Genomic DNA, 27,190 nt, shown 5'->3' on the forward strand with positions numbered 1-27,190 from the left:
AACGTGATAGGTAAACGAGGTGGCATTTTTGCACTTTTTGTTACTAGGCGATTGCCACGTAAGCTTTTATTACTCTTTTTACACTGAAATAGATTTGATTTTAGATTTTTAAAATAAAAATAATGCACACGTTTGTCTTTAGACTGACAGACTGTCTTGAATTTGTTGAAACTCGTATGTTTTAAAAAGCAAATATAAAAACACTTCCTTGAATATGATTTATTTTTATACAATATCAAAAAAGGTCATTTTTAAAATATCTTATCAAATATCCATTTTATTTGTACTCTAAACTACGAGACTCCAAAATTACATAAATGTTGTCTTTCCCGTTTTTATTTAAATAACAAGAATCTCAAAATAATATAAACTATAAAATCTTATGTGACTCAATAAAAATCATATTACACAACATTGAATAGTAACATTAAAACTCAATTGAAGTTGAAAATTTTAAAATAAGTAATAGTAAATTAGTAGCTGACAACAATGTTAGAGAGTCTGAAGGTGTTGTCAAGGACTTTGGGAAGAGTTATATTTTATATTTAATAGTCCACCCACCCTATAATCAACTTAGTCGAAGGTAGAATCTAATGGTTGAAAGAGCATTACACGTTGCATAATGTCAAGTGCGCCCTTGACGAGGAACGGATTGGGAACGACTCCCTCAGAGGCCTTCCTCGAGTGTTAAACAGTCAATTCATAACTAGTATCAACAAAGGGAATTTGATTGTTTAATTGAAACAAAGCATTGCGATGATCACTACAAATGCTCACACAATATGATTATTGCCCAGTGCTCTAAATGTCAAAGTAAATAAATTCAATTAAACATGAATAAATGGTAGAAGTAACTATGACTCTCTTAAGATAGCAAAATGTCTTATCATCTAGCGAAGGAAAGAGCAAAAACAACAATTCATGTTGCCACAAAGGATTGGACCCACCATGTTTGAGGGCACAGTGACACATGGCACATTGAGATTGGACCACTCCTTTAATAGGTGTAACATTTTATTTTATTTTTTGGTCTTATTTTGTGCATCATAAGAAAATATGGAAATGGCTTTAAATAAAAATAATATTTTTAGCACAATTCCAATTCATGTAACAGCAATATGCTTCAAAAGGGAAAAGAGTATACTCATAGAAAGAAAAAGAAAATAAATAGAGACAAATGAAATATCTTAACTTTCTTATTTCCCTATTTATATATATATATTTTAAAATTTCAATCAATGAATTTTCTGCAATCAATAACGCTCACATTTCCCCTCCTACTTTGATTTTTTTGGGGGGGGGTGGGGGGTTGGGTTTGCTTGCAACCACTTCTCAACAACATATATACTATTATTCAAGCCTGATAGAAACTCTGTAACATAACACTCAACTCATCTTCTGTACTTTATCTTCCTTTCCCATCATGGACTACACAAAACTTCATCTTCTTAGTTCTCTGCAAGACTGCAACTTCGAAAACCGGTGACGAACTTGATCTTTTCTTCAAGAAATCCAGCAGAACCCACCTCTTCTGGTCGCTGCATATCACCATAGACATTATCAATGACTATCAAACTTTTTGGAGAGAATGATGACAATGAATCATCAATCTTATAAGTACTGTAACTTAATCGAGATTTGTAGGTTTTTGCTTATGTAATCATCAGCTTATACATTAAGGAGGTTGCAGTCTGTTTCCTGATATCTTAAGCTTCTGGGTGTGAAAGAGTAGAAGTATAAACAAACCACAAACTGATTTACAGTTGATGCTATGTAATCTGAGTTTCTAAATAAAGAAAGAATGGAGGGCAAGCTGCCAGGGGAGAGAGAGGAATGAAGAAAATATAATGTAGGTGGCTACATACATGTATTAGACAGCAGATCTGTTAGCATCCGGCGGCCTTCATGAATTTGTCATAAGGGCTTGAAGGGGGAAGTCTGAAAGACTGTTGTCCATACTCATGCGAGCATAGGAGAAGCTGATCCCGTCCTCGAACATGCTCTTTGTTTACCAACTTCAAATCATCTTCTAGAAAATCCAACTGGGATGGAAGGCATAAAGAGCAGTATAAACCTCAGTACATTTGGTATCAGCAGGAGATGAAACTGGTGGTATAGTTAAAATAAACCAAGACTAACATGCCTGCTGCTACAGGTTTTATGCTAAAAGCTCATCATATAGTCCACATTTTCAAAATGAGCTCCTTCCTGTCCCCTCACCCCCACTAAAGTTGTATCCTTGGATGCGGTTTTGGGTTGAACACGCAAAATACAAAAAAATGCACATCTCAATAAGAACTTCATAGAAGAGATTTTTTTCTTTTTTTTTTTCTTTTTTTTTTGAAAAATATCATTAGTATTGGGTATGTATATCACTGCTAAATTGATTTCCACAGTATTTAAGGCTCGGGTTTGTTTTTTGTTTTTCCCTTTTTGGGTAGATATCAGAAAGCTTTTCTGAGGTTTCTGAAACATCACTGATCTCAATTGTCAGGTTGTATGTCTTAGAATCAAATGTGAAGTTATGGTTTTTCCATAAAAAAATTTATATTTTCAATCATGTTAAAATTCAAGCATGAGATAAAAACAGTGTTTTCTGCATCCTGAAGTGGCAATGTCTTTAACAGAGGAGTGGCAAGCCTGTTGCATCTCGAATTAATACCCTTTCAGATGTTCAGATTTGAAATACCGTAAGAGGTTAATAATAATGAAGAAATTGATTTGTTTTTCCTATAGTAAATCTACTCACTGATTTTGTAGAGGGGATGCTCTGCTCATTTTCACCGTAGACAACAATTGCTTTTGTATCTTGTTGCTTGAAACTTTGAAGCACTGACATCTTCTGTTGTTTACCCGTCACAAGGGCTTCACATTGACTCTTCATTTGGTCATACGGTATGGGTGTAGAGGAGACTGGGAAGCTTGCAACTTGTCGGGCTGTTTCCAAAACCTGTTGATAACATAAATCCATATCAATATCGATGGATGTGGCAGGAAATTGACAGATGTTTTGTTTCTTACAGAAAGAACAAAACAGTGCATTGCATGAATTAGACAAATAACCAAATTCATTAACATAAGGGCTTATTGAGATATGCAGCTAGAATAGATGAAATGAACCCTCATTATTACTTCTTTTCATTTTCTATCTAAAGACATTTAGGCTATGTTTGGTTCCTAGAAAGTAATAAGAAAAGAAAAAAAATGTCAAGGACAATTATTTTCTCATATTTGGTTTCATTATAGAAAATACAAAAGAAAAGAAAATATAATAAAAATTAGTTAGAAATTTGTGCATTTTTAAATTATTTAATCTTTATATAATAGAAAGAAATAAGTGAAATGAGTTTGAAGAAACATATAAAAATAATTTATTAACTTTAAATCTATTTTTCATTTTTTTTTAACTTTTTCTTTCCTTCTATTTTTCTCTCTATTTTCTTTCTTTCATTTTTTATGGGAACCAAATCTTTATCTAATACAGTTGGGTGTGCCACCCTGACAAAAACAAACATAAATTCAGAATTTTAGGAAGGTGAAGTTTGTTTCTTGCATGGTGGAGGATGAAAGCATGTAAATAATTATGATATTACTTGTATTAGATCAGTCCTTGCATCAAAACCGAAACACGTTTATGTCAGAATTAGTAAACCAAACTGTTATAGCATAACAAAGAAGACGTAGTAACATCCAAATTAAGACTTCTTAATCACTATTGGCTTCCTTTTTCAGGCTTTCATTTTCCTTGATCAACAACCATCTAACCTTGAACCATCCCACCTCTTTGATAATTTCCCAAATTCATGTCATAATATGTTCCTAAAAAATCATGTCTGGGCAACAAAATCCGAAGCATTAAAGGCACAAATTACATTGACTAGCATTAAGATTCTAAACTGATGTTATGCAATGACCATGACCATCATATTTAGAAGGTCTAACTGATTGAAGACATTATCACAAGGAAAATAGAACTATAGAAGAAAAAAAAGAAACACCCAAACTAACCGATTCTAAAAGCTGGTTAACGCTTAAAATGTCAAGTGTGTTGATGGAGAGTGATGTTTTGCGATCTGACTGACTCCCATCTATTTCAGGAAACGCTTCTTCATCTGTCAAGGCATCTGGAGCAATGGCCTGCAAGAAGAACCCTCATGATCACAACTGTCAAGAAAAATGTTTTCCATTTGCTAGTGCCCTAAGATGAAAATATAGTTTCAACAACTTCTACCTCTCGGAAAGGCTGGAACTCTATTTGGGCAAGTGGAGAACATGGTCGTGGCGTCTCCATGAATAAAGGAGCACCAAATGGATATGCATCATCAGGTGAAAATCCCTGTAATAGTTGTTTTTTCATGCCGGATAACTCATCCTGGAAGGAGAAAAAACCAAGTTGGTACTAATTTTTTTAAGAAATAAACCCCTGAAAAATGCTGAACCTCACCTTCAAAATGAGATCACACTAAGGAGCTCAGAGAACACCAACAAAATAATAACGCATATTATTTCTTTATCCTGAAAGAATGTGTTCTGCATCAGGTGATTGACTCTATCTATAGCCAGACGTCATATCTTAAGATGGGGTCCCCTAACCATAATAGATTTTATCACCTGAATTCAATTATGGAATATCTAAATGAGCCGGATTTCTTATCTTGCATAGACTCCTCAAAGTTTTAAGTATTAGTTATTGAAAACTGGGAAGCATGGCAAAATGATGGTTGATGAAGCTTTTCCAATTCAACTGGTGAGTCAGATCATGCTGTCACCAGATTGATAAGTGAATTTATGAATTAAATGTTGGAAACTCAAAATGAGACCCTCTCGCACAAGATAAAGTTATGATCTTTTGCTCTGTGTCTGTGTAAACTGTGCCCCCAAGATCTCCATCCTTGCTCTATGCATTATTCAACCTTTACCTTTTCTTCCTTTTTTCTTTAAAAAAGAAAGTTTCAACATTCAAAGTTCAGGCTTCTTTATTCTATCCCGTTTTCCAAATCAGCTGTGTTTTAGTGGCGAACAAAAATTTATTACATACTGGTCTCAACTATCTAACAATAATTTCCTAAATGTTGAACCACCATTATTTCCAGCTCAAAAACAGCCAAAGTGTTAGGAGTTGATAACTATTATTTGTCAATGAACATATTCACCATCTTTTAGAGTTAGTAAACCATGTATTGTGTGCTCAAGAACAAGAAATTGATTATAGAACCACCATCACTTCAGACAATGACCACCATGCCACTGTTTCCTCTAGAGTTTATTTGTTTGGATGACCATTTGAAGAATGTTTAATCAAAACACTGATGTACCAAGAACCTTTAATAGGTAAAAATGTAGAGGAAGGAGCATTAGATAAATTACCTCCGACAATTTTCCGTATTTAGTCATGAAGTGGGATATCACAGTTTCTTTCAACTGTCGATCATCCAGTTCTATTGCTGAAAGAGACTTCAATGCAGATAATTCATCTTGTTGTGATCCATATACCACTTTCTCATTGGATTCTATACAAACAGCCTTCAGCCTGATGTCTTTGACTAATTCGAGATAAGGATCAACCTGTCAGCAGGACTAATTTCATAAATCTAATCTAAGGATTAATCCAAATTTATTAAAATAGATTAAGAGATAATAAGATGTAGCCCTCTCCTAAGGTTATACAAAATTACAGTGATTTCCCTTATCTTTGAGATATGTAGTCCAAAATTTTGACATACATTATTGAAGCAAAAAGAAGAAGAAAATACCAATTTAACTCTTAAACACAAGTATTTCATGGCTTCATGACTCATTTTTATCAGTGGCTCATGACTCTTTAAAGGGCCAAATTGGGTCTTCTTCTTTTTATTTATTTTTTATTTCCATAGGGTAAAACAGATATTCTTTGGAAAGAATTTTGGCATGCGGACATCAAATGGAAGGACAATCATTGTAATTTCAGAATAGTAGCACATCCATGTCAAACTAAAGGGAGATCAATGTAATTTCATCAAACTTAAAAGGAGCTAGGAATCTTGTTTCAACTATGATCAGAGGTCCTTGTAGTTTCATTGAACCTTGGAAAAGGTTAAACTAATTTTTCCTAAAAGTTTAAGGTGGAAGAAGCCTCAAGGATAAGCTGCAGATGTTTACTATTGTTTCTGTCAAGGATGCTTTAACAATAGGAATTAGCTCTGGAAGATTGCCCGCCCTGGCTGAAAATATAAGCATGTAAGATGCCAAGGTAAAGAGAGACCTCCGCCGTGATGCATGCAGACCTCCTTCATATTCAAGCAAGAAAAATAAATGAGAAGAATTTCTTATCAAAGAAATAATAATAACAAATTTCAATAAATAGGTTTCAGTTCTATGTATAATTTCAATAAATAGGTTTCAGTTCTTAAAATATATATATATATATATATATTGAAGATATAAAACAGCTGATGATACTTTGACAGAATTCACCCAGAACATATGCTAGACAGAAAAAATGATCCTTGCTATTCAACCTGCTTTCTCTCAATGCCAAAGCAGAAAGAAAAGAGGAGGAATAATCAGTGAAGCAACATTCTAGAAGATAATCAGAAAGAAAAAAGAGATGGATAATTTAGAAAAGCATTTTGTTAGCTTCTGAAACCATCTCATGGCAGCGCCCTTCTGAGTGCATGTGTGCAATAATGCAATGCAGTTAGACAGTGCTCTCAACCACCCACTTGAGACTTTAGTTCTTTCTTTTTTCTTTTAAATAACATGAAGGTAAACATGTCATCCGATAACAAAATCAACTTACCTTCTTGATCTAGAGATATGCTCCTAAGGGAGAATGCCAGCTGGAAACACCGAACTAGAGCCACGTGACTGGATGTCTGTAACAATACAAGCAAGATGAATCATTATGAATGAGCACAGAGATGTTATCAAGTACAAAATATAGATAATTTGATTTGCAATATCCAACAGATAAGTGAGACTAGTTAAACAGTAGTAACAAAAATTTAACACTCAAAGAACACAGTACATTAAAAAGACTTTGATGGAAACTTTATGCCATTTTTGGCATGCCATCAAAGCTAGTATTAAATGATAGAGTAAAGTGGCATCTGGTAATACTGAAAATTTAATACTTAATGACTTAAAATAACTTAATTTGGATTTTGCTGAATTTTTTTACTTAAAACTTACTATTGGTTTTTTGAAACTATCAAATTTGGTGTATGTACCCTAATTAACAATAAGGACTAGGCTTCTGAGAAAGAAATAACTGAGTAAAGGGCTGGTAATTGCAGTAGAGAGTTGATGACAATGAGCGCGCCCAACTATTTTGGGTTTGAAAAAATAATTTTTTTAATTTGTTTTACCAAACATAACTAACAAGCTTTATGACTTAAATTATTAAGCTATATCAAGTCATTAAATCAATAACCAAATGCACTCTACCCTGGAAACTATTCTTTCTAAAGTTGATGTCAATTTCTCCTATTCATAGTCAGTCTACTGATTGAATGGTAGCTCAGCACTAAATACAGTTCGAACCTCAGTTTACCAACAAAATAGATGGATAATGCAAGTCACCTAGAAGTGAATCCTAACACATACAAAAAGGCCAAACACACAGGTAACTAATTCCTAGGTTTTCATGATATCTAACCAGAAGGTGTCTCCCAAGCACACTGTGGTGGGGCGCACAATGAATAATGCAGATGCAATTTTCCCCAGTATTATTACATTTTTCCAGACACAACACATAAGAAAAAAGGTTTAAAAGGAGGATTAACATGACCAAAATGAAGAAAGAAGGAAGCAGGGAAATAATAGTCATTGCAATCGATAATAGCATACAATAGCGATAATAGCATACAATAGGGGAAGGACCTTACCTTGGATCGGGTAAACAACAAAGCAATGTTGTAAGTATGGGCCATAGCTTCAAAATTAGCAGGGGTATTTTCTGGAGATGTTGCCTGAACCCAGATTGATGAAAGTAAAAGACTCACTTGGTGACTACTCAATCGAAGTGATGTATACTCCTGCAGAATTCTAAGATAGGTAAGGCAACGGTACAAGATTTAGAGGAAATAACCCCTCTTCAGAACTAAATTGAAAGATTAAATGATAAGTCATAGAGCTCGGAGTTTAATACCATTTTCCCATCAGTCATAGCATGCTTAAAACTATATGATTGAGCATATGATGGAGAAAGTGTAGATTGTTTCACATCAGCAATTTGACTTCGTTCTTCCCTCAGTTCTCCATCTGTGGATTCCGTATCGTTTTTACCAACCTGAATGGAGAAACTTTGGCTGCTTACTTTCTGCAATGTATTGACTGCAGAAAACCCTGAAAAAGCTTCTGAAGATATTCCATTTTGATCTACCCAAGGACAAGCCAGAGATGGCATAAGAACAGTTGAGAAAACATGGTGTGCCCCAACTCGTGTTTCATGATCTGGGTGGGCCATTGCTAAGAGCAACTGGTGAAACAGGGCTTCAGGAAAGGCCTGAAACAGATCATAAACTTTCACAGTGAGACAACTTCACATGATATGAAGATGTAGATATGTATTAAGTATACTTACCTTTTTGTGATATGATATGTTGGGGACTGAAGAGATGATTTGTGCTGTTCGATAAACAGCAGAAATTGTTGTTTTTGCTACAATGGTATTAGTCGGGATGTTCTCTAGCACCACAGCCATCATGTCAAGAATGGGTCCCACATCCCCAACCTGTTAGATTTGACGAGTATTATGAACAGTAAAATCAATTGGAAAAGTTGGGATTCAGGTAAGAATAGTGACGAAAAAATTGCTTCCCAAACACATTAATTGAGTTTGACTGATGCTTAATTTTATTTTATTCTTAAGCACGTCAAAGAGAGTATGCAGCAATTACCACTAGGAAATATAGGAGAATAAAATAATAAGGTATGGAAACATTAGATAAGGTCCAATAATAGCAGCACAGTTTGGATGTATTAAAGAAAAGTCTGTTATTTCTTAATGGTACAACAAAGTTGTTAAAGAAAACAGTAGGTACAGCAGAAGACCGGGGCTCCGTACGCTGCTGAGAACTGAACCAACAGACAAAATTGCAACACTAATGGTGATGTTTGTTGAATATAATGATTAAAGAATTACTAATGTTACTGTTACTACCAAAAACTGATGAAGAAAATCACTTAATAGTTGTTATGGTCATTACTACCATCATCTGTAATTACCAGTACTTCTATTACTATACACCATAAACAAATGATCAAAACCTTTTAAACTAGGAGCCCATGTAAGTATAGTGGCACTACCAAGGGTTTACAAGTATAGGAGTCCTTATTGAGCAATTGTGAAACAAGATTTGTTTAGCTGACAAAAAACTAGAAGCTCATGTAAGAGCTATCCAAAACAAACTAATATGGAGACGACAATATAAGAAGACTTTAAAATTAAATCTTGAAGATCCGTAATAAATTCAACGCACACCAATTGGATTGAAAACGGACTTTTATTTGAATGATATTCTGAAATATCCAAAACCTGTAAAAGCATAAAAACATAGGTAGGCTATCCTAAGAACTTATGTTTGTGTAAGAAATCTATATTAATGGCACATCAATTTATTTATTTGTAACATTTAAGTATAATGTGGCCTGCTTGACTGGCCATAAAAAAATAATATAAAATGGACAACCATAGTACTCTCCACCACTAGATTATTCCTAAAAACTGTGAGGCTGCCCATTGCCCTCAATTTAGAATTACAAATAATTGCTAAAATTTACATACTCTTTTTAGGACGTGGGACAAACCCAGAAGTGGCTTAGTAATTCAATGATAGAAATATGCATTTTAGGACCTAGGATAACAAGGCCCAACCAATCCTTTTTATGAGCAACAAAGTGTGAACTATCTAAGCATAGTTTCGTTTTCCATAAAGTTGCATCAAATTAATTCTCCTCTACAAGTGAACGAAGTGCCAAAGTCACATGCTAATACTGAAGTTTTGGCTCCAAATTCAGTGACCTTGAAAAAATGAATTGGAATTTCCAAATTTATAATTCAAATGTGAAGTTCGAAACAAGATGGAAAAGCAATTACAAACCTTATTTGAGAGCTGTGAGATGCAAATCTCTAAAGCAGACTGTAGAGCCATGTTGCTTTGATCGGTAACATCTGTGGAGCTCGATGCTTCAGCTGAATATTGCATGCATTTACGTAAATGTTTCATCAGGTCAGTTATTGCACCAACCATTGCAAGGGAGGTTTGTTGTTTTGCATTCTGGGCAAGTTGTGTGGTTACATTAACAATATCTGTCTGTATATGAGGCTGTTTGACAACATTCTTGTGATCCAAGTGCTTGACCAAAATAGATAATAAAAGATGGGAGTTATCTCCTGGTGTGAAAAGAACAAGGAGAAAAACAAAGCAAATATCAGTTACAACCGCAAAAAAATTATTTGACAAGTATCTGTTTGGTTGAGAAAAGATAGAGCACTGGAGTCCCAAATAAAACCTGATTCCTCCAACAGCGATTGCAAATACATTAACACAGAATAGGCAAGCCCTTTTTCAGAGGACCAATAGTTTTCAGCATCAAAATTATGAAAAAAAGGTTCAAGAACACGCCGCACTGTCGTAGCTTCCTTGGACAATATGGCCATATTATGCAGGCAAACCCTAGACCAGTAACAGGGGCTTTTGGAAGTATCCCTGTCAAAGAGGTGAAAACAACCAAGGATGTTAACTGTTAAGAACAGAAATGAATTCATAAAAATTGAATATGTTACAAACACCAGTAAATTTGCAGCCTTACGCTGTGGAGTCCAATTCAGGTTTGGCTTTAATGTGGTTCGGTAAGGAAGGAACCTTCTTACTGATATCTGGGAAGGAGGAGCCATTTTCCTCTGTTTTAAGAATTCCTTGAACCCACTGGTCCTGATTTTGAGAATGATGTTTGTCTTCATCTGTGGTTTCTGCTTTCATTTGGGTATCCATATAATTCTCCAAAGTCACTGATATAATCTATTTCAGAACAAAAGAAATATTCTCAAATTGACATCAGTAACTGCCTAATCAAATCCATTCAAGAATGCTAATGATCATAAGCTTCCAACATCTAGTTTCTCTATGTAAACCACATAATTCTTTACAAGAAGACTACAAGAAGAAAGTGTAACTTACATTGTCAAAGTCCATTGAAATATGGGAGTGCTCGCCCATGAACCATACCTGGCACAAAATAATTGGGTTGAGGAGGGAGGAGATGCATTAGAAAATGACTTAGGGAACAGTAGGGGTATTAAAAAAAATTAAGGTAAATGAAATTTTAATATATTGGTGTACAAAATCTTAAAAGGAAATGATAAATGAATCTGAAGAGTAGAATAAAAAACAACGAAATATTTAGGGGACCCATGGGCAGGTTAGGAATGATAAAATATTTTAATATCACTAATAGCCTAGAATATCCACTTTAAATAGGAAGCTACAAATTTAGCTTGCATCTGTTTTTTGATAAGACCAGAAAAGCATAACTAAGTAGTACATTATGCAAGTCTCACATATTGTGCTTGTGTGCATATTATGAGATGAAAAGGAGGAACTCATACCATGAAGGCTAGAGCCTGCAGTCCGGCTGACCGTAAAGATAGAGCTCTTTCATCTTCTCCAGGCTCTTGAGCCAGTTGACAAAGCTTAGGAATGAGGCCTTCTAAGTTGAACATGTATGTACCATCCATCTACTTTTACTTCAAAAGGTTAGAATCAATTCACAAATAAGAAAGCCAAATATGTGGAGCACTGCACAATATCCTGCCCAAGGTAATTTAAGTAAAGCCTGCTGACAGTACTGCTCGTATACTTGACATGCATATAATCTAAAGTAGAAACAAGCATTGAACAGGTCCACAACATAGTATCTACAGAATCACAATTAGAAAATCTTCTGAAAGCTTTCCCTTTCTCTCATTGTTGTCCACAAAAATTTATGGATTTTCCATTTCCAACACCACCAAAGTTCATTAATGGAGAAACGAACATTCTGGTGGAGCCCACTGACATAGTGCTTACCATTCCATGTTGTATAGTCATGCATGCCATCGCATGTATGGTTGCTTAAGAAAGACTTGCAACTCAGAGTTTGATTTCCTTCTTTTTTTTTTTTGATAAGTAAGAAATTGCAATAAAAAAAACGCAAGAAGAGTGCAAGAGTATATAGGTCATATACATGTAAAACAAGCAAAAAGTAGAAAAGAGGGAACTCAAAGTTTGATTTCCTATCTGTAACTGTAGTGTTTACCTGGCTATTTATAAAGTCAACAAGAGTACTGCAACCCAAAATCCGCATCTCATCATGTCGAGTTTGTTCCAAAAGAATCCGAACCATCCCCAACAAACTACTAGCATAAAAAGGCCTGCAAGCATTGTATGGCTATGGTGAATATTATTACAAACGTAAATAGTTTGCGTTTGTAATAAAAACAATAAAATATCAGAAGCGGACCACAAAGCAAACCTACTTAAGCTATTTCTCATTTTCAGAAACCAAGGAGACAAAATAAACAGGAAAATGTTATTAGGAAAGTCAGAGATCCGGTTTGAATCAGTATAAAATATGAATGGGAAAAGTTATTGCTGTACTTATTACAACTTGTGCCACAGTAGATACTAAAATAGTGTGATCCATGTATGTAATCTCTGCCAGATGCCTCATTTTGTACATCCGTAAGATGTAACCTGTAGCCATCTTTGATATCTACATAAAATAAGAGACAGCAGCACTCCTCATACGGTTTGATTAGTCATAGTATATCTTTCATCCAGATGCTGCCCTCAGTTCCTAACTGTAGCCCATTCTGAAAAATCTCCCCTCACTCTTCTACATAGACATGTTCTAGTTTTCCAATGTTCCATTTTACTCAATCTTCCTTGGTAGAACTTAAGTATTAAAGGCACCCATAAATTTCAAACTTCTACAAACAACCTGCCCAAGCCAGACATCATTTATTCTGCAGGGTTTCCAGCATTTCATTGGTAATGGCAACCGCTCATTCACAATTTTCTTTTCAGTGATGAAGCAATCACAACCTGATTGAACTTTATTCCTGTAATCTTGATGATTTTCCAAGTATCTGATGATTTGATGCATTTTTTTAAGACAAAGAAGAAGACATGGTATCAAATATCAACTTTCATGCTTCACACGATTTTTCATAACACACATGAAACATGTAAAGTTGGCATAGCTAGTAAAGTCAAAAACTCCAATCTTAATAATGATCATATACTCCTCAACTGCTTACTGCATGACATTTCCATTATTCAAAGGAAAATATCTTGATGATTAATGTTCTAAAATAGGAAAGCTCAATAACATTAACTGTCGATTAAAAAAATTGCATTAGCATTAACCTAAATTAGGTTTAAATAAAGAAGAGAGAAAACAGAAATGGTTATTTTTGTATATAAAAAAATGTTCACCAATATTCTCTAATGAAACACCAACCAAATCAGGCTAAAAACGATACATTGTATTATACATTACCCAACAAACCACCTCATGATATAGCTTGGATGTTTTAGAAAAGAATAGCAAGCAAGAAACATTCTTAGAACTCAAATGGCACATTTGTTTGCAGATATTACCCTTTTCATTTTTATGCTCTCCCCTTTTCATGAGCTAATCATTTTAAAGGTAAAGAAAGCATGGGTTTGATTTAAAATAACTTCAAATTTTAGCAACATTTTGAGTGTGCAGTTTCAACTATTAGAAAATTGATGTCATCTCAATAATAATTTATATATCTTTGATCAAATGAACTTGTATAATTCAAGTAATATTAACACAAGACAAAGCATACAATGATACAAATAAAGTATTAAGAGTATTGTCCTTGTTTCAGATAAAAAGAAAGGATATTTAGAGGTATTTGCCATCTTATATAATTCTAGTCATATTTATTAGTCTATTAATAAAAACCAACTAGTAAATTGTACCTAAACCTCATCAAATAATTTATCTTTAAGAATCCTGTATGAAGGAACCAGGTTTAAGACCCGTGTTCTCATGAACACAGGGATAAGAACGTCATCTTCTAAAGAGAATGAGACTTTAGTTCAAGGCCTCAAGAATGAACTTTAGAATTAACCTCTTAAGTGCCACGTGGCATGGAGAAGTATATAAAGGCAAGTTGACAGAAGAGGTGGACTCTTTCTTTAGGATACAACACCATATACAACCAAAATAAATATTATAATCACTGGTCTGTGTTTATGTTTGCTGCTGTTAAAGTTATCTTCATACTGTTTCATGTTTGAAACGCAACAGGGGAAGAGTAACTGTGGAAACCATAAGATCAAACAAAATATTCTAAACCCCATCAAACTTACATCTGCTCCTTACATGAAGATAGCAATTTCCTATAAATGCACAACACAACTTTTGCAGATCCAAAGTGCCCATTCCTCAAATCCTTGTAACATCTCTGCTCTAGGTAATCAGTAATCTGTAAAAGAAAAGTATTGCAAGATGTAATAAGGACATTACTAGGCATACCACGTAGACAAAACTTAATGTTTTGCTATGTATTTGAGCAATTAAAAAAGTTCAACCTTCAATTATGTGATAAACTTGGACATTGGTATTACCAAGATGTTTTGTCACTTCCACAGTCACTAAAGGCAGCCGATGGGACATCTCCACCTAAAAGACCGCAGAAGCAATCAAAACACCTCTGGAAAACAAATGGAATCTAAATAATGATGAAATATTATATATCCTCGGAGGTGGCAAACATAATTAGAGGTTTGCAGAAGTAAATGGATTGGTGCTGGCGATGGCAAGCACAGAAAATTCATATGCCTAATTTGATTTTTTTTTCCCTATTTGCCAAAAATCTCATCAAATGAATAGTTCATAATTTTGAACTATTTGCATCAGGGTTTGGAAAAGAGACCATGAAATCAACAAATACTACCCTTAGTTTGCAGACCAACAATTTCTTAGTTTTAAAACATTACCTTTGGAATTCGTAATGCATTTTTTGAGGCATATTCACAAAGCTTCCCGATTTTCCTTTCATTTGGTTCTGCATCCTGCCAAACATTATGGAAAAGCAAAAGCAAATCAGAAGCCTTCAAGGGGCTTAAAGAACACAAACAGAATAGCGATCCTCGGATATTAATAATACGAACTTCCTAAACTGAATCTAGTGATAATAACAACAATATTGAAAACTTTGGACATGTCAGCACTAGGAAACTAACTTCATGTGCTTTGTAAACAACATCTCAAAAACAATTAAATCAATAATAATCAACTGAAGATACGAACCCAAACTTAAGCTCAGTACTACAGGATCTAACTGGGATCAGTACTTGAATGACCAAAGCTACAATGTTTCTCATAAAATCAGTACAGAACAATTCAAGAACAACCGCTAATTAATCAGCATTGTCAGAGAATTGTGAAGTCAACACAATTTCACTCCAAAATAACAAAACTCAATGACATTCCATTTGAATATGAACATCTCAAGTAATGTAAGCTAGAAATTTACCTGAGATCGAGGAAATATATCTGCAAGAAGCTTCTTATACCGTTTCACCGGCTGCCTAGACCTCGCCCGGAGTGATGGACAGAAGAAACAGAGGTTACCGCAGGCAGGCACAACCCGCCTTGACATAACCCCCATTGTCCAAGGAAATTCAGACCCGTTGCTGAAAATCAAGTCAAATTTCGGACATCAATTCACCGAAAGGTCATTGATAAACCTCATAAAAACCACACAATTTTACAAAAATTTTCCCTAAAAACCCATTCCTACGGCGTTTCATCGATTGGATACAACAAAATTCAGACCCTTTTGATTAAGTCGAGTCAAAATCCAGCCGCCAATTCAGTAGAAACTCATTGACCCACCTCACCGAACCAATAGAATTTCACAAAATTTTCCAGGAAACTCGTTTCTACGCGGCTTCAACAACTGGGTACACCAAAATTCCAGAAAACAAACAAGAAAGTACATTGATTCTCTGAAACTGAAGCAAAATTTTCGAAAATTGGGACATACCCACTAACCAGAATTGCAGAAAACTTGCGTTCCAGCAAAATCTAGCCCTTTGGGTGGGATCTGGATTAGCCTGAAATCCAAAGATTGGGACAAAAATTGGCTCAAAAACAGAGGAAACTTTGAACAACAAAACAAACCAAATTTTCTTTTCTTATATATATAAAAAAAAAGGATCAAATCTGGAAAAGTGATGAAACTGGCATTGAATTTAACCTCGGATTACAGAGAATGGGAGAGGCTTCAATCTCAGACTCTCCCAGGCTTTTCCTCTCTGTATCTCTGTCAGAATAAATATTCAGAAATTTTTTGTTAGAATTATAATTTCTCAATAATGTTAATTATCACTCCAACAAATTAAAATAATGCCAATAAAATTAATGAAAAAGGGAAAATAAAAGGAATTTCTTGTGTCACAGCTGGCTTTCACCTAACATCTTGTGATCACTGACCACAGCCAATTTTTGTGGGCCCTTAGGATTATAAATTTTATATATATATATATATATATATATATATTCTATTATAATATTTTTATTTTTATATTTTCATTCATTTTTATAAATAAATTAATAAAATATGTCTAACATGATATAATACATTTATATAATTTTATAGTCTACTCTCATCATTTTCCTTCTAAATATCTTAACTAAATCGACTTTCCATAACATGATCAGATAATTTTATTATTAAGATGTCACGAGGGAAAATAAATGATTAAAAGTAGTTATTAATATTATTGTGAGTGAATTTTATCTTATATGAAGTGATTTTTTTAATTAAATTTTAAGATAATTATGATATTTTAAGATATTTGAGTAAATATGCTTAAAAAAATAAGGGGTATAACTTGAATTGGTTGACCTGATTCAAATTGAACCCAATTCAATATTTGTCCAACTTTGGACAATCATTTTTAATACTCCAGTTAAGGATTTTCAATTAAAACCAATTTACTTTAAGTTAACTTTAAAGTTCAAACAACCCAAATTTAACCCGCCCAATTTAATGTTTTTATAATATTTATAATAGATCTTACTTTATATAATAATATTATTTTTTATTTGTATAAAAATATCAAATTATATTATATCATATGTTTCTTTTTATTGTTTTTAGAAAATATATAAATTTATGTTTATTCTTTTATTGCTATCTCAAAATTTTTTCTTATGTATTATTTAAATATTTATATAAATACATTAAAATAATGTCATACATAGATTTTAAACTATGCAACCCGACTAACCCGATTAACTTAAGTCTAACCTAAACAATTTGAACTTAATCAAAACTTATAAAAATGTTGGGTTTGGATTATGTACATGGGATTAAAGTTTGGATTGAGTGGAGTTTGGATTTATTATTTATTAATTTAGGTTGGGTTCGGGTTGCTAATCAATCTGCCCAAGTTGCATGCTTGCAGCCATAAAATATATATATATATATATATATATATATATATATATATATATTATTTTTATAAAAAAATTCATTTTCACTTACCAAAAAGATAATTTTATATTTAAGAAAATCTTTGTTATACCAATATTATTTTATATATGTTTTTTAATTCATTTCATTTTTTAATTATGGGTTTTATAGATTTTGCGTAAAATATTTTCATTTTATCATTTTGTCTATAATTCTTCATTGATTTTTACGAGGGGTTCATCATGGGAGCTTTGTGTATTTTGGAATGGAGGATTGAGATGGGGCTGTGACAGAAAAGAAGTGAAGATGGCTGTCACTCTAGCGCTTTAAAAAAGTGGAACGTTTGCTTAAGAGAACTGCGCTAATAATGCCAAAAGACCCAACGGTCCCGAGATTTCAGGGGGTGCTCTACTACATATTTTTTTATGACGAAAGTACCCTTAGACTTTTGCTTTTTAACTTTTTTATACTTTATGTTTTTCATTTATTTTTTTAATTCTTGTAAAATAAAAATATTTCGCAGGTTGGTCCGATTGGACATTTTAGAAGACTAGGTTTTGTCAAATCCATCTATATTAATAGTGTCCCCTAACATAAATTCTGTGTCGGTTATAGGTTAAGAATTATTTGAAAATATTTTTAAAAATAGTTTTTAAAAACAATTTTTACTATGTTTTCTAAAATAAATATCTGCTTAAAAAATTTGTAATATTATTAACTTTTTTTTTTTTTTTTTTTATGTTTTCAAATGTTTCTTAAAAATAATTTTTATATATAATATTTTATTTTTTATATTGATACAATTACTTTTTTAAATAAATTTGAGAATTTTAGCCTATGTGTTGAAGGCTGTTTGCAAAAACAGTTTTATGTTTTTAAGAAAAAACTGAAAAAACGAGTTTAACAACTATAAAATAAAAAATAAATTATAGAATCTGTTTTGTAACCATTTTCCAAAACAGTTTTAGAAAACATTTTTTAAAAATTATTTTGTGATATTTTGTAAAACAAAAGTTTGTTTAAAAACTAAAATGCTTTTAATATTTTAAAATATTTTATATATTTTATATTTTATTTTTAATCATTATACATGTGTATAATTATTATTTTTTAAGAATATCATAAAAAAAAGTGAAAACGATATAAAACAATTAAAATATTTATTTAAACATAAAACATAAAATAATTTTTTTTTGTCACATGTGTTTTTATGATTTATTTTCTAAATATTAAAAAATTGTTTTAAAAAATAATTACCAAACAAGCTCGTAGTGTTTTCTAAAAATGTGCTCTAGTTATTTTAGTTATTTTCACTAGTTTTCTAAACCCCTTTTTGAAAATGCAAATATGAAAAAATGATTGAAAATAAAACATTATAAATCAAATTTAATTTTAAAAATAGAAAATAAATTAATAATAATTTTAATTCCTATATAAACTTTTGTTCTATAAAATATTATTAAACAAATTTTAAAAATAGTTTTTAATAACTATTCTCTCGAGCTAAGTCTTACTGAGTGTTTGGTAAGCTAACTTAATAAATTAACCTAACTTAATAATTTAATTTAAGCCATTAAATATATTAAGTATGTGTGGTAAAATAATTTAATATAACAACTTAAATTCAAAAACAATTTTAAGCAATAAGTAAAAATAATTAACTTATTCTTAAATTCATATCTTTATTTGACATTTTTACCCTCATTTACCCTAATTATCTTCACAATTTCTTTTGCTACTTCACAACTTTCACTGTTATTGAACCTCCTTTGTCATAGTTATAATTTATGAGAATAAATATGTCAATTTAATTATTTAAAATATATTTTAAGTTAAATTTATCAAACAACCGTAATATTTAAAGTGAGAATCAAGTAATAAGTTTAAAATTAACAATTTAAATATAATTTAACTTAAAATCAAATCATTAAGTAATAAATATTGAATCTTACTAAACACCCCATGATTATTAGCTTATTTTAAATTAAAAATAAATAAAAATCATATTATAATATAATTTAAAAATGATATATTTTTTCCTTTTATTGTTCATATAAATTAATTAATGATATAAGAAAAATTAATAATGTTGTTATGTTACTTTCTTTGTTGAAAAACAAGTGGGCAAAAATTTTCTATCCTTTAACCAATTTCTTTACCCTGAACCAACTTTATCCATATAGAATTGGAAAAGGACTCCAAACCATAATGACACTTTATCTAAAGTGTACAAGCTCTCATGTTCTTTTCCTTTTTCCTTATTTTATTTTATTTTATTTTTGTTATTTTTTAATTCATTGTCTTTGTCTTAACCTTGAATCTTAAAAAAATAATATTTTTATTGCACTCTTCATTCATTTGCATGGTGGGTGCCACCATAAATAATTTATGTTTGTATAATTTATTATCATCATGTTTTAAGGTCTACACTAGAAGCATATTATTTAAAAAAAATAGTTTTTTGATCTTATTCTCTATAAAATCTCATATATATCACCAATGCATTCTATTATTTTTCATAATACTCCACAAAAAAAAAAAAAAAAAAAAAAAAAACTAATAACTACCTCAATTTTGTTCTCAAAATTTTTCTCAAAAAAATAATTGATCAAAAGTTCATCATGTTAAGCATCATAATAAACATATCGAGTTAAAATCCTACAAGTTTAAAGATTTGTTTGGCACTGTTTTTTATAACAATTTTTTATTTTTCAAAACAAAAAAACATAAAAACATGTTTGATAATAAAAAACTGTTTTATGTTTTATATTCTTAATAATATAAAATATAATGTTTTCATATAACTTATTTTTGTTATTTTTTAGGGTTGTTTTAAAAAATAATTATATAAACATGTAGAATGATTAAAAATAAAACATTCGATATAAATATTATTTTTAAAATATATTTAAAAATATTAAAAATTGTTTAAAAATATTTTAGGTTCCAAGCATACTTTTATTTTACAAAACATCGGATAATAGTTTTAAAAATTGTTCTCAAAAATTATTTTTCATAATCATTTTCAAAAATAGTTACCCAACAAAACTTAAACTTTTAGGAAAATCAATTATTCAATATGTATCATGACTTGGTTTGTCGGCCAACAATTCTTTCTCATCCGTGTTTGTAAATTCACCTATTTTTTTTTATAAATTTTAATAATTTATATGACTAAAGATGCAAGTCAAGAGGACATTGACACTTGGGTATTTCATTTTTAAATAACCATAATTGATGCTTCACTTAATAAAATAGATGTTTATTGTTGTTATTATCACTCTAATTCACATGGGTTTGTCTTCAATCACTTCAATCACCTTAAAATCACATTTGTGATCAAATTAAATATGAGAGTTGGATGTTTCCTTCTTTGTTTTATCCCTATGTTGTCATCTAGGAGGAAAGAGCTTTATGCTTGATTCTATCCTTTTGATACACATCATACAAGATTTTTTATTGTCCCACATGAGTCAAAAACAAGAAAACATATTTTTGTTTTTTGTTTTTTTAATTAAATGTTTTTGACAAAAAGGAGAAATTGGTCATTTTGAAAATGTGATGCCCATATGGTTTTCTTTCATAGATTATTTAATTTTGAGAAGAAAAAAAAAAAGGAGAATTGGGTTATTTTGAAAATGTGATACCCCATAATGTATTTTGGTCAAAATTTTTTTTTAATTTTTTTTAATTTTTTAATTTTTTAATTTTTGGTGATCCTCATAAGGAAGCTTGAAGAGTTAGGTGCAGTAGTAACTCTAAAAGCCTCCCCATTAATGTGTGGGGGAGGTGATGGGGTTGATTCATATTGTCTTCTCATAATCAAAAGAAGCCAAAAATGGAAATAAACTACTTCCATGTATCCATCACTTCCTTTATGATTTCCATATTTACTAATTGGTCAAGTGGTTTTTGGATGGCAACATAACACGTTCCGATGGGTCATCTCCATTCCAACTTCTTCCATTTATTTATATCTAGTCGAAAAAATAAAATAATTAATGGAATGAGATGAGTATAGAAAATTCACAACTATTTTAAATTTTTTAAACTTATTTAACTCTTCTATATAAAAATTAAATAATTTTAAAATATACAAATTTCTTAAAAATTTTAATTATATTCGACTATCTTTTACATTTTCCATAGAAAAACCAAGTATAAGAAAATAATTTTCTTGACATTTTTTACCTTCTTGAAAACCAAATATAACCTAAAAATTAAAACAACTTCAAGCTTTAAAATTGCCTTTTAAATATAATATATTAAAATATCTAATTTAAAAAAAAAAAATTAAATATGGTTAAGAACGAGTCATTATAAGTTGTCCCATATGGCATGATAAGGATGTCATATTTGCATTGAGAGTGATTTCTCACATCAGATAGAAAAAAAAAATTAACATACAAAAATTATTACAAAAGAAATCTATGATAGATATTATGATTACATAAAATAATATTTTTACAAATTATTTGAAAAATGAATACAATGAGAAAAAGGACATAATGGTCATTGTCAAAATGTAGTTCTTTTATTTTGGTTGAACCCCACATGAAGGCTAGAAGTTAGGTGAAGTTGTTTATTATCTTAGACCCTCTACGTTAATGTCTGCAGGAGTTGGAGGTTGATTTTGTCTTCAACAACAAAAAGTGCCAAATTTAATACTAGTGTATCCCCCATTGATTCCTCTCTCTTTCCCTCCTTATTTATTTATTTATTTATTTATTATTTTCTCTCCTTTATTTATTCATTTATTGCTTTGTGAAATGATGGTGGAAAACCCAACCATGGCCAACATCATAAGGTAGATGTGTATATCCTTTTCCTCCTTGGAACCTCCAAATTGTTTCCATATTGAAGCCACTAAAAACACATTTGTATCATAGAGGGAAACTATATGGGCATCTTGGTTAACTATTTTTCAAAAATTCATAAAAATAATGTTTTATTTTTAAAAATAAAAATACGATATTTTAATTATTTTAAACTATTTTTTACTTGTTTTTTATAATTATTTAAAAAAATAAAGAGAAAAATGTACAAAATAATTGAAAATAAAACATTTAATATATAAAAATTTATTTTTAAAAAATATTTGAAAACATAGAAAACAAGTTAAAACATTTCAAGTTTCAAAATATACTTTGATTTTATAAAATAGGATTTTTTTTTTTTATTAAAAATGCCATTGGAAACCCAATTTTAAAACTCTAACCCTTCATCGCTTTTTGCCACATTTTAATAAAAATATTCTCATTATTTTCTTATAAAAATAATAATTTCTTTTAAAATTTGCTTGTAAATATTTGAAATAGTGAATGATATTTATGTCAAAAATTTGTTACTTAAAAAAAAAACATAAAAGAGGTTAAATTCATAAACATGTGGATTATTTCATCTCTCTTAACTAATTAATTATATAAAATATCATTAAACTATTTTTCAAAATTTATTTTTAAAAACTGTTATTTGAAAATAACTTTTCAAAACATTCCAGCAATCCTAAAAATCATATTTGCACATTTTATTTCCCTTCCAATTTAGTCTTAAACCTTTGTTTACAATAATGTCAATCCTAAAAATATCTAATAACAACACATCATTCTATTAAAAATTTATGATGAAAATGTTAGAATAACTATGGACTCACATATGGAGCATAGTTTATGATTAAGCTATTCGCATATACATATTTAATTTCTGTTTGTTCTAAAATATGGGCCACATCATGTGTAGAGCCCAACACCATATGTGTCTCAGATGATGGACCTAAGACACATATGACCCAATATTCAAAGGGAATGGTCCCTAAGGCATAGAGAATATAAGGAATTCATATATATACATATGATGGATTCATAAGGTTGGTGTATGTTGATTATTGTAATTTTGAATAGACAAGAAACGTTCTCTCTCGTTTCCCATCAGAGAAATTACAGAAAGGGTGGTTTCTTCCTATCGCCTTAAAAGATCCATACCTTATTCAACACAGAAAAATGGACTCAAGTTTGTTCCCAATCTGTTGAAAAGAAGGCATGTTTTTCTATGTTTGATTTATATATCTAGTTTTTGTTTTGGGTGATCATGAGAAAACAACAATTGGTATCAGAGCCTTGTTGCATTAATGAAGGTTCGCATTTTCCCCAAAACCTGTATTCTGGTTATTCCCTTTCTCATTGGGAATCAAACAAATCCAAGACCCTTTTGAAGGACCTAAATATATTCAACCAGTCAATAATAAATTAATAAAGATTGACATCACGGGTCCAGGGAGGGCACAGATCCGCCAATAATCGGACATGGTGCTGGCTGTGGGGTGTGAACCCACACGCACTTCTCAGAAAACACATTTTAAAACACAAACAAAAGAACCAGAGCGTGCGGAGGGAAACAACAGAAAATCGAAACAAAACAGAGACCATTTGTGTTTGGCGTTGGCACTCACCGATCGGAGAAGAGCGTTGTGGCGCCACTGTCGATGCTAATTTGATGTGGGCGCAGCTGTCGACGTCTTTCGCCGATCGTTTGGCGTGGCATTCCCTCCGTTTTAGCGTCTGTCTTGTGGTCAGAGAAGGCGCTGCAGGCGTCGTTCCCCCTACGCCGCTGCAACGCGTCGCTTGGCAATAAAAAAAACATCGTTTTGGCACTGCTACAGGCATTCCCCGCGACGCCGCCTGGAAGAGCGTTATTGTGGTGCCGTTTTAGGGGATCGTAAAGACGCTTTGGTGTTGTTTGGCGTCTCTGGATTTTCGGCGCCACTATCGGCGTTGCTTCAGTGTGGGCTCCGCTGCCGGCATAGTCTCCTACAATCGGCGACACCATCCAAGCGTCGTTTAAGGATCGTTCTAGCATCGTTTTGGTGCTGCTGCTGGCATCTTTTGGCGTCATTTGGCAGTGCCCTCCTCGCTCTAGGAACCACTCCTCTTGGAACGGACAAGCCAACACCCACACCACTGAGGCCACCCTTGCTACCCAACCATTCCAAGCCCAACCCTATATGGCCCAATGATGGGCTTGTAAAAGGTCCTTAATTTTAATTCAATCAGGCCCAATCCTAACCCATGTTAGCACTCAATAGGACTTTAGTTTGAATCGGGAAATGAAGCTCAGCCCATGGGTTTCAAACCAAGGCCTTACCCGTTGTTGGGTCTGCACCTCAATATGAGTTTGTGGGCAAGTCTGGGCCATGAGGCCCATTTTGTAATGATAATAATAAAAATAGAGATAATAATAATAATAAATAAATAAATAAAAATGCCCACTATGGGGCAAGGTTGAGAGCCTTACGCTCAACCAACTGAGCTACAGGACCCTTATGTTTGTTTATGATTTTGTACCAATAAAATTATGATTTTGATAAATTTTTGTATTCTCTTTTCCATACCACATTAAATATACGAATTTACCATTTCTTGTTACGTTTGTGTTTAATATTTTAAAATAAATGAGTTATGTATATTTGTTTCCAAAGTAACTTATATTATATAAATTCCATTTATTTTAAAATATGTAAACATGTTATTATTGTATAAAACAATCAACCCAAAGGAAGGTTATTTTAATATAATAATAAATAAAGTAGTCATAAATATGTGACATATAAAGTTTACCTTACTTGTTGTATGTCAGTTCAAAAACAAACATATTGCTTTGGTTTTATTGTCAATATTTATGAATTAACTTTGTAAAAAGGATACCAATTACAAGTTGATATTTTTGTCCAAAGATTGAATATTAATGTTTGTACTAGATATATTGTAATAGGCCCACATACATACATATATATATGTTAATTTGTTATTTATTTATTCATATATGTATGATATTTTTTTGTGACTGATTGTGAGCTTTAATGTTATGAATTCAACATCTTCTATATCTGCTAATGTTAATAACATTCCTGTGCTTAATGACACAAACTTCAAGAAATGGAAGGAGTACGTTATAATTGTGCTCAAGTGCATGGATTTGGACTATGCATAAAGACATGATCGCTCTCTAGACCTTACTAGTGCCAGCACTGCTGAGCAAAGGGCTGTTATGGAAAAATGGGAGCGATCCAATCGCATGAGTCAAATGATAATGAAACACTCAATTCCAGAAGCTATAAAGGGTGCAATACCTGAGGAGACCCGAGCCAAGACATTCTTAGACCAGATAGCAAACGATTCGCTGCAAACGAAAAGGTTGAGATAAACACTATTCTTAGTATGCTTGTCTCTATGCGGTACAAAGGGAAAGAGAATATAAAGGAATACATAATGAAAATGTCCAATCTTGTGACTAGACCTAAGACACTAAAGTTAGAGTTGTCAGAAGACATACTCGTGCACTTTGTCTTGATCTCTCTGCCTACACAATTTAGTCCATTCAATATCAGTTACAACACACAAAAGGAAAAATGGACTCTGAATGAGCTTATTGCTCAGTGTGTACAAGAGGATAAGAGATTGAAACAAGAAAAGATAGAAAGTGCTCACTTGGATTCCATATCTCAGGGATTTGGTACCAGCAAGAAAAGAAAGAGGGACAATAAAGGAAAAAAAACTTTATTTTCTAGGACATCTAAGCAAAAGGTGCAGAAGAAACAAGATAAGGAGACCACTTGTTTATTTTGCAAGAAGGCTGGTCATATGAAGAAGACATGTTCCAAATACGTCGCTTGACGAAAAAAGAAAAGTACACTTCTTAACCTTGTTTGTTTAGGAATTAATTTAGTTATAGTGCCTATTGACACTTGGTGGATAGATACGGGTGCAACTACTCACATAAGTGTCACGATGCAGGGTTGCCTAAGGAGTTGAATGTCAATTGATGGTGAAAGATACATCTATGTGGGAAATGGCAACAAGGTTGCAGTGAAGGTTATTGGTCTTTTTAGGTTACAATTAGACTCTAGATCTACTTTGGATTTGGAAGAGACTTTTGTAGTACCGTCGTTTAGACAAAATTTAATTTATGTTTCATGTTTGGACAAATGTGGATATTATTGTTTATTTAGAAATTGAATTGTTAGTCTTTATCTAAATTCAAATGTTATTGGTAGCAGTAGTCAAACAGACAAATTATACAAATTGAACATAAAAGCCTCTAATGGTAATGAAACCTTGCATTCAAGTAATTATGGCATTAAGCGAAAATTAACAAATGAGAATTCATCAATGTTATGGAACATGCATTTAGGTCATATTTCAAAGCAATGTATTCAAAGGCTTGTGTTAGAAAGAATTCTTGATCCACTTGATTTCTTAAACTTTCAAGTCTGTATAGAGTGTATTAAGGGTAAACAAAGAAATATGAGGAAAAAGGATGCCAATAGGTACGGTGACGTCTTGGAATTGATACATATGGACATTTGTGGTCCATTTCCTACCCCTTATTGGAATGGACAACAATATTTTATCACTTTCATTGACGATTACTCACGCTATGACTATCTTTATTTTATTTATGAGAAGTCTCAGTCATTGGATGTGTTCAAGAATTTTAAAGCTTAAGTTGAGAATCAACTAAGCAAGAAAATAAAGGTCGTTAGATCTTACCGTGGAGGTGAATATTATGGTAAATATGACGGATCCAGTGAACAACGTCTAGAGCCATTCGCCAAATATTTGATGGAGTGTGGTATCATTCCTTAGTACACCATGCTGGGGACTCCAAGCCAAAATGGTGTAGCAGAGAGGCAAAACTGTACTCTTAAGG

General features: G+C 32.0%; 1 protein-coding gene across 6 annotated transcripts; it reads right to left on the minus strand.

Moving 5' to 3' along the window:
• Window positions 1-1,183: 1,183 nt before the first annotated feature.
• Window positions 1,184-16,384, minus strand: LOC100264644 (protein SEMI-ROLLED LEAF 2). 6 transcript variants are annotated; one of them, XM_059737132.1, is made up of 23 exons: window positions 16,265-16,384; window positions 16,060-16,121; window positions 15,901-15,964; window positions 15,539-15,698; window positions 15,000-15,074; window positions 14,370-14,485; window positions 12,280-12,394; window positions 11,591-11,719; window positions 11,163-11,210; window positions 10,795-11,003; window positions 10,495-10,691; window positions 10,083-10,375; window positions 8,564-8,713; window positions 8,129-8,485; window positions 7,866-8,015; window positions 6,779-6,854; window positions 6,139-6,266; window positions 5,368-5,565; window positions 4,232-4,372; window positions 4,009-4,137; window positions 2,750-2,950; window positions 1,866-2,042; window positions 1,184-1,538 (listed from the first exon to the last, which is right to left on the minus strand). In XM_059737132.1, exons 4-22 carry the CDS (start codon window positions 15,671-15,673, stop codon window positions 1,887-1,889), a joined length of 3,003 nt encoding a protein of 1,000 aa, XP_059593115.1. In that variant the 5' UTR covers window positions 15,674-15,698; window positions 15,901-15,964; window positions 16,060-16,121; window positions 16,265-16,384; the 3' UTR covers window positions 1,184-1,538; window positions 1,866-1,886. The 6 variants fall into 6 exon arrangements, with proteins under 6 accessions (XP_059593115.1, XP_010650557.1, XP_010650556.1 ...); XM_010652255.3 differs by lacking the exon at window positions 15,901-15,964; XM_010652254.3 differs by lacking the exon at window positions 15,901-15,964 and having other exon boundaries at window positions 16,052-16,121.
• Window positions 16,385-27,190: the final 10,806 nt, after the last annotated feature.

This window comes from Vitis vinifera, chromosome 5, assembly GCF_030704535.1.
Source record: "Vitis vinifera cultivar Pinot Noir 40024 chromosome 5, ASM3070453v1".
Classification (NCBI taxonomy): Eukaryota; Viridiplantae; Streptophyta; class Magnoliopsida; order Vitales; family Vitaceae; genus Vitis; species Vitis vinifera.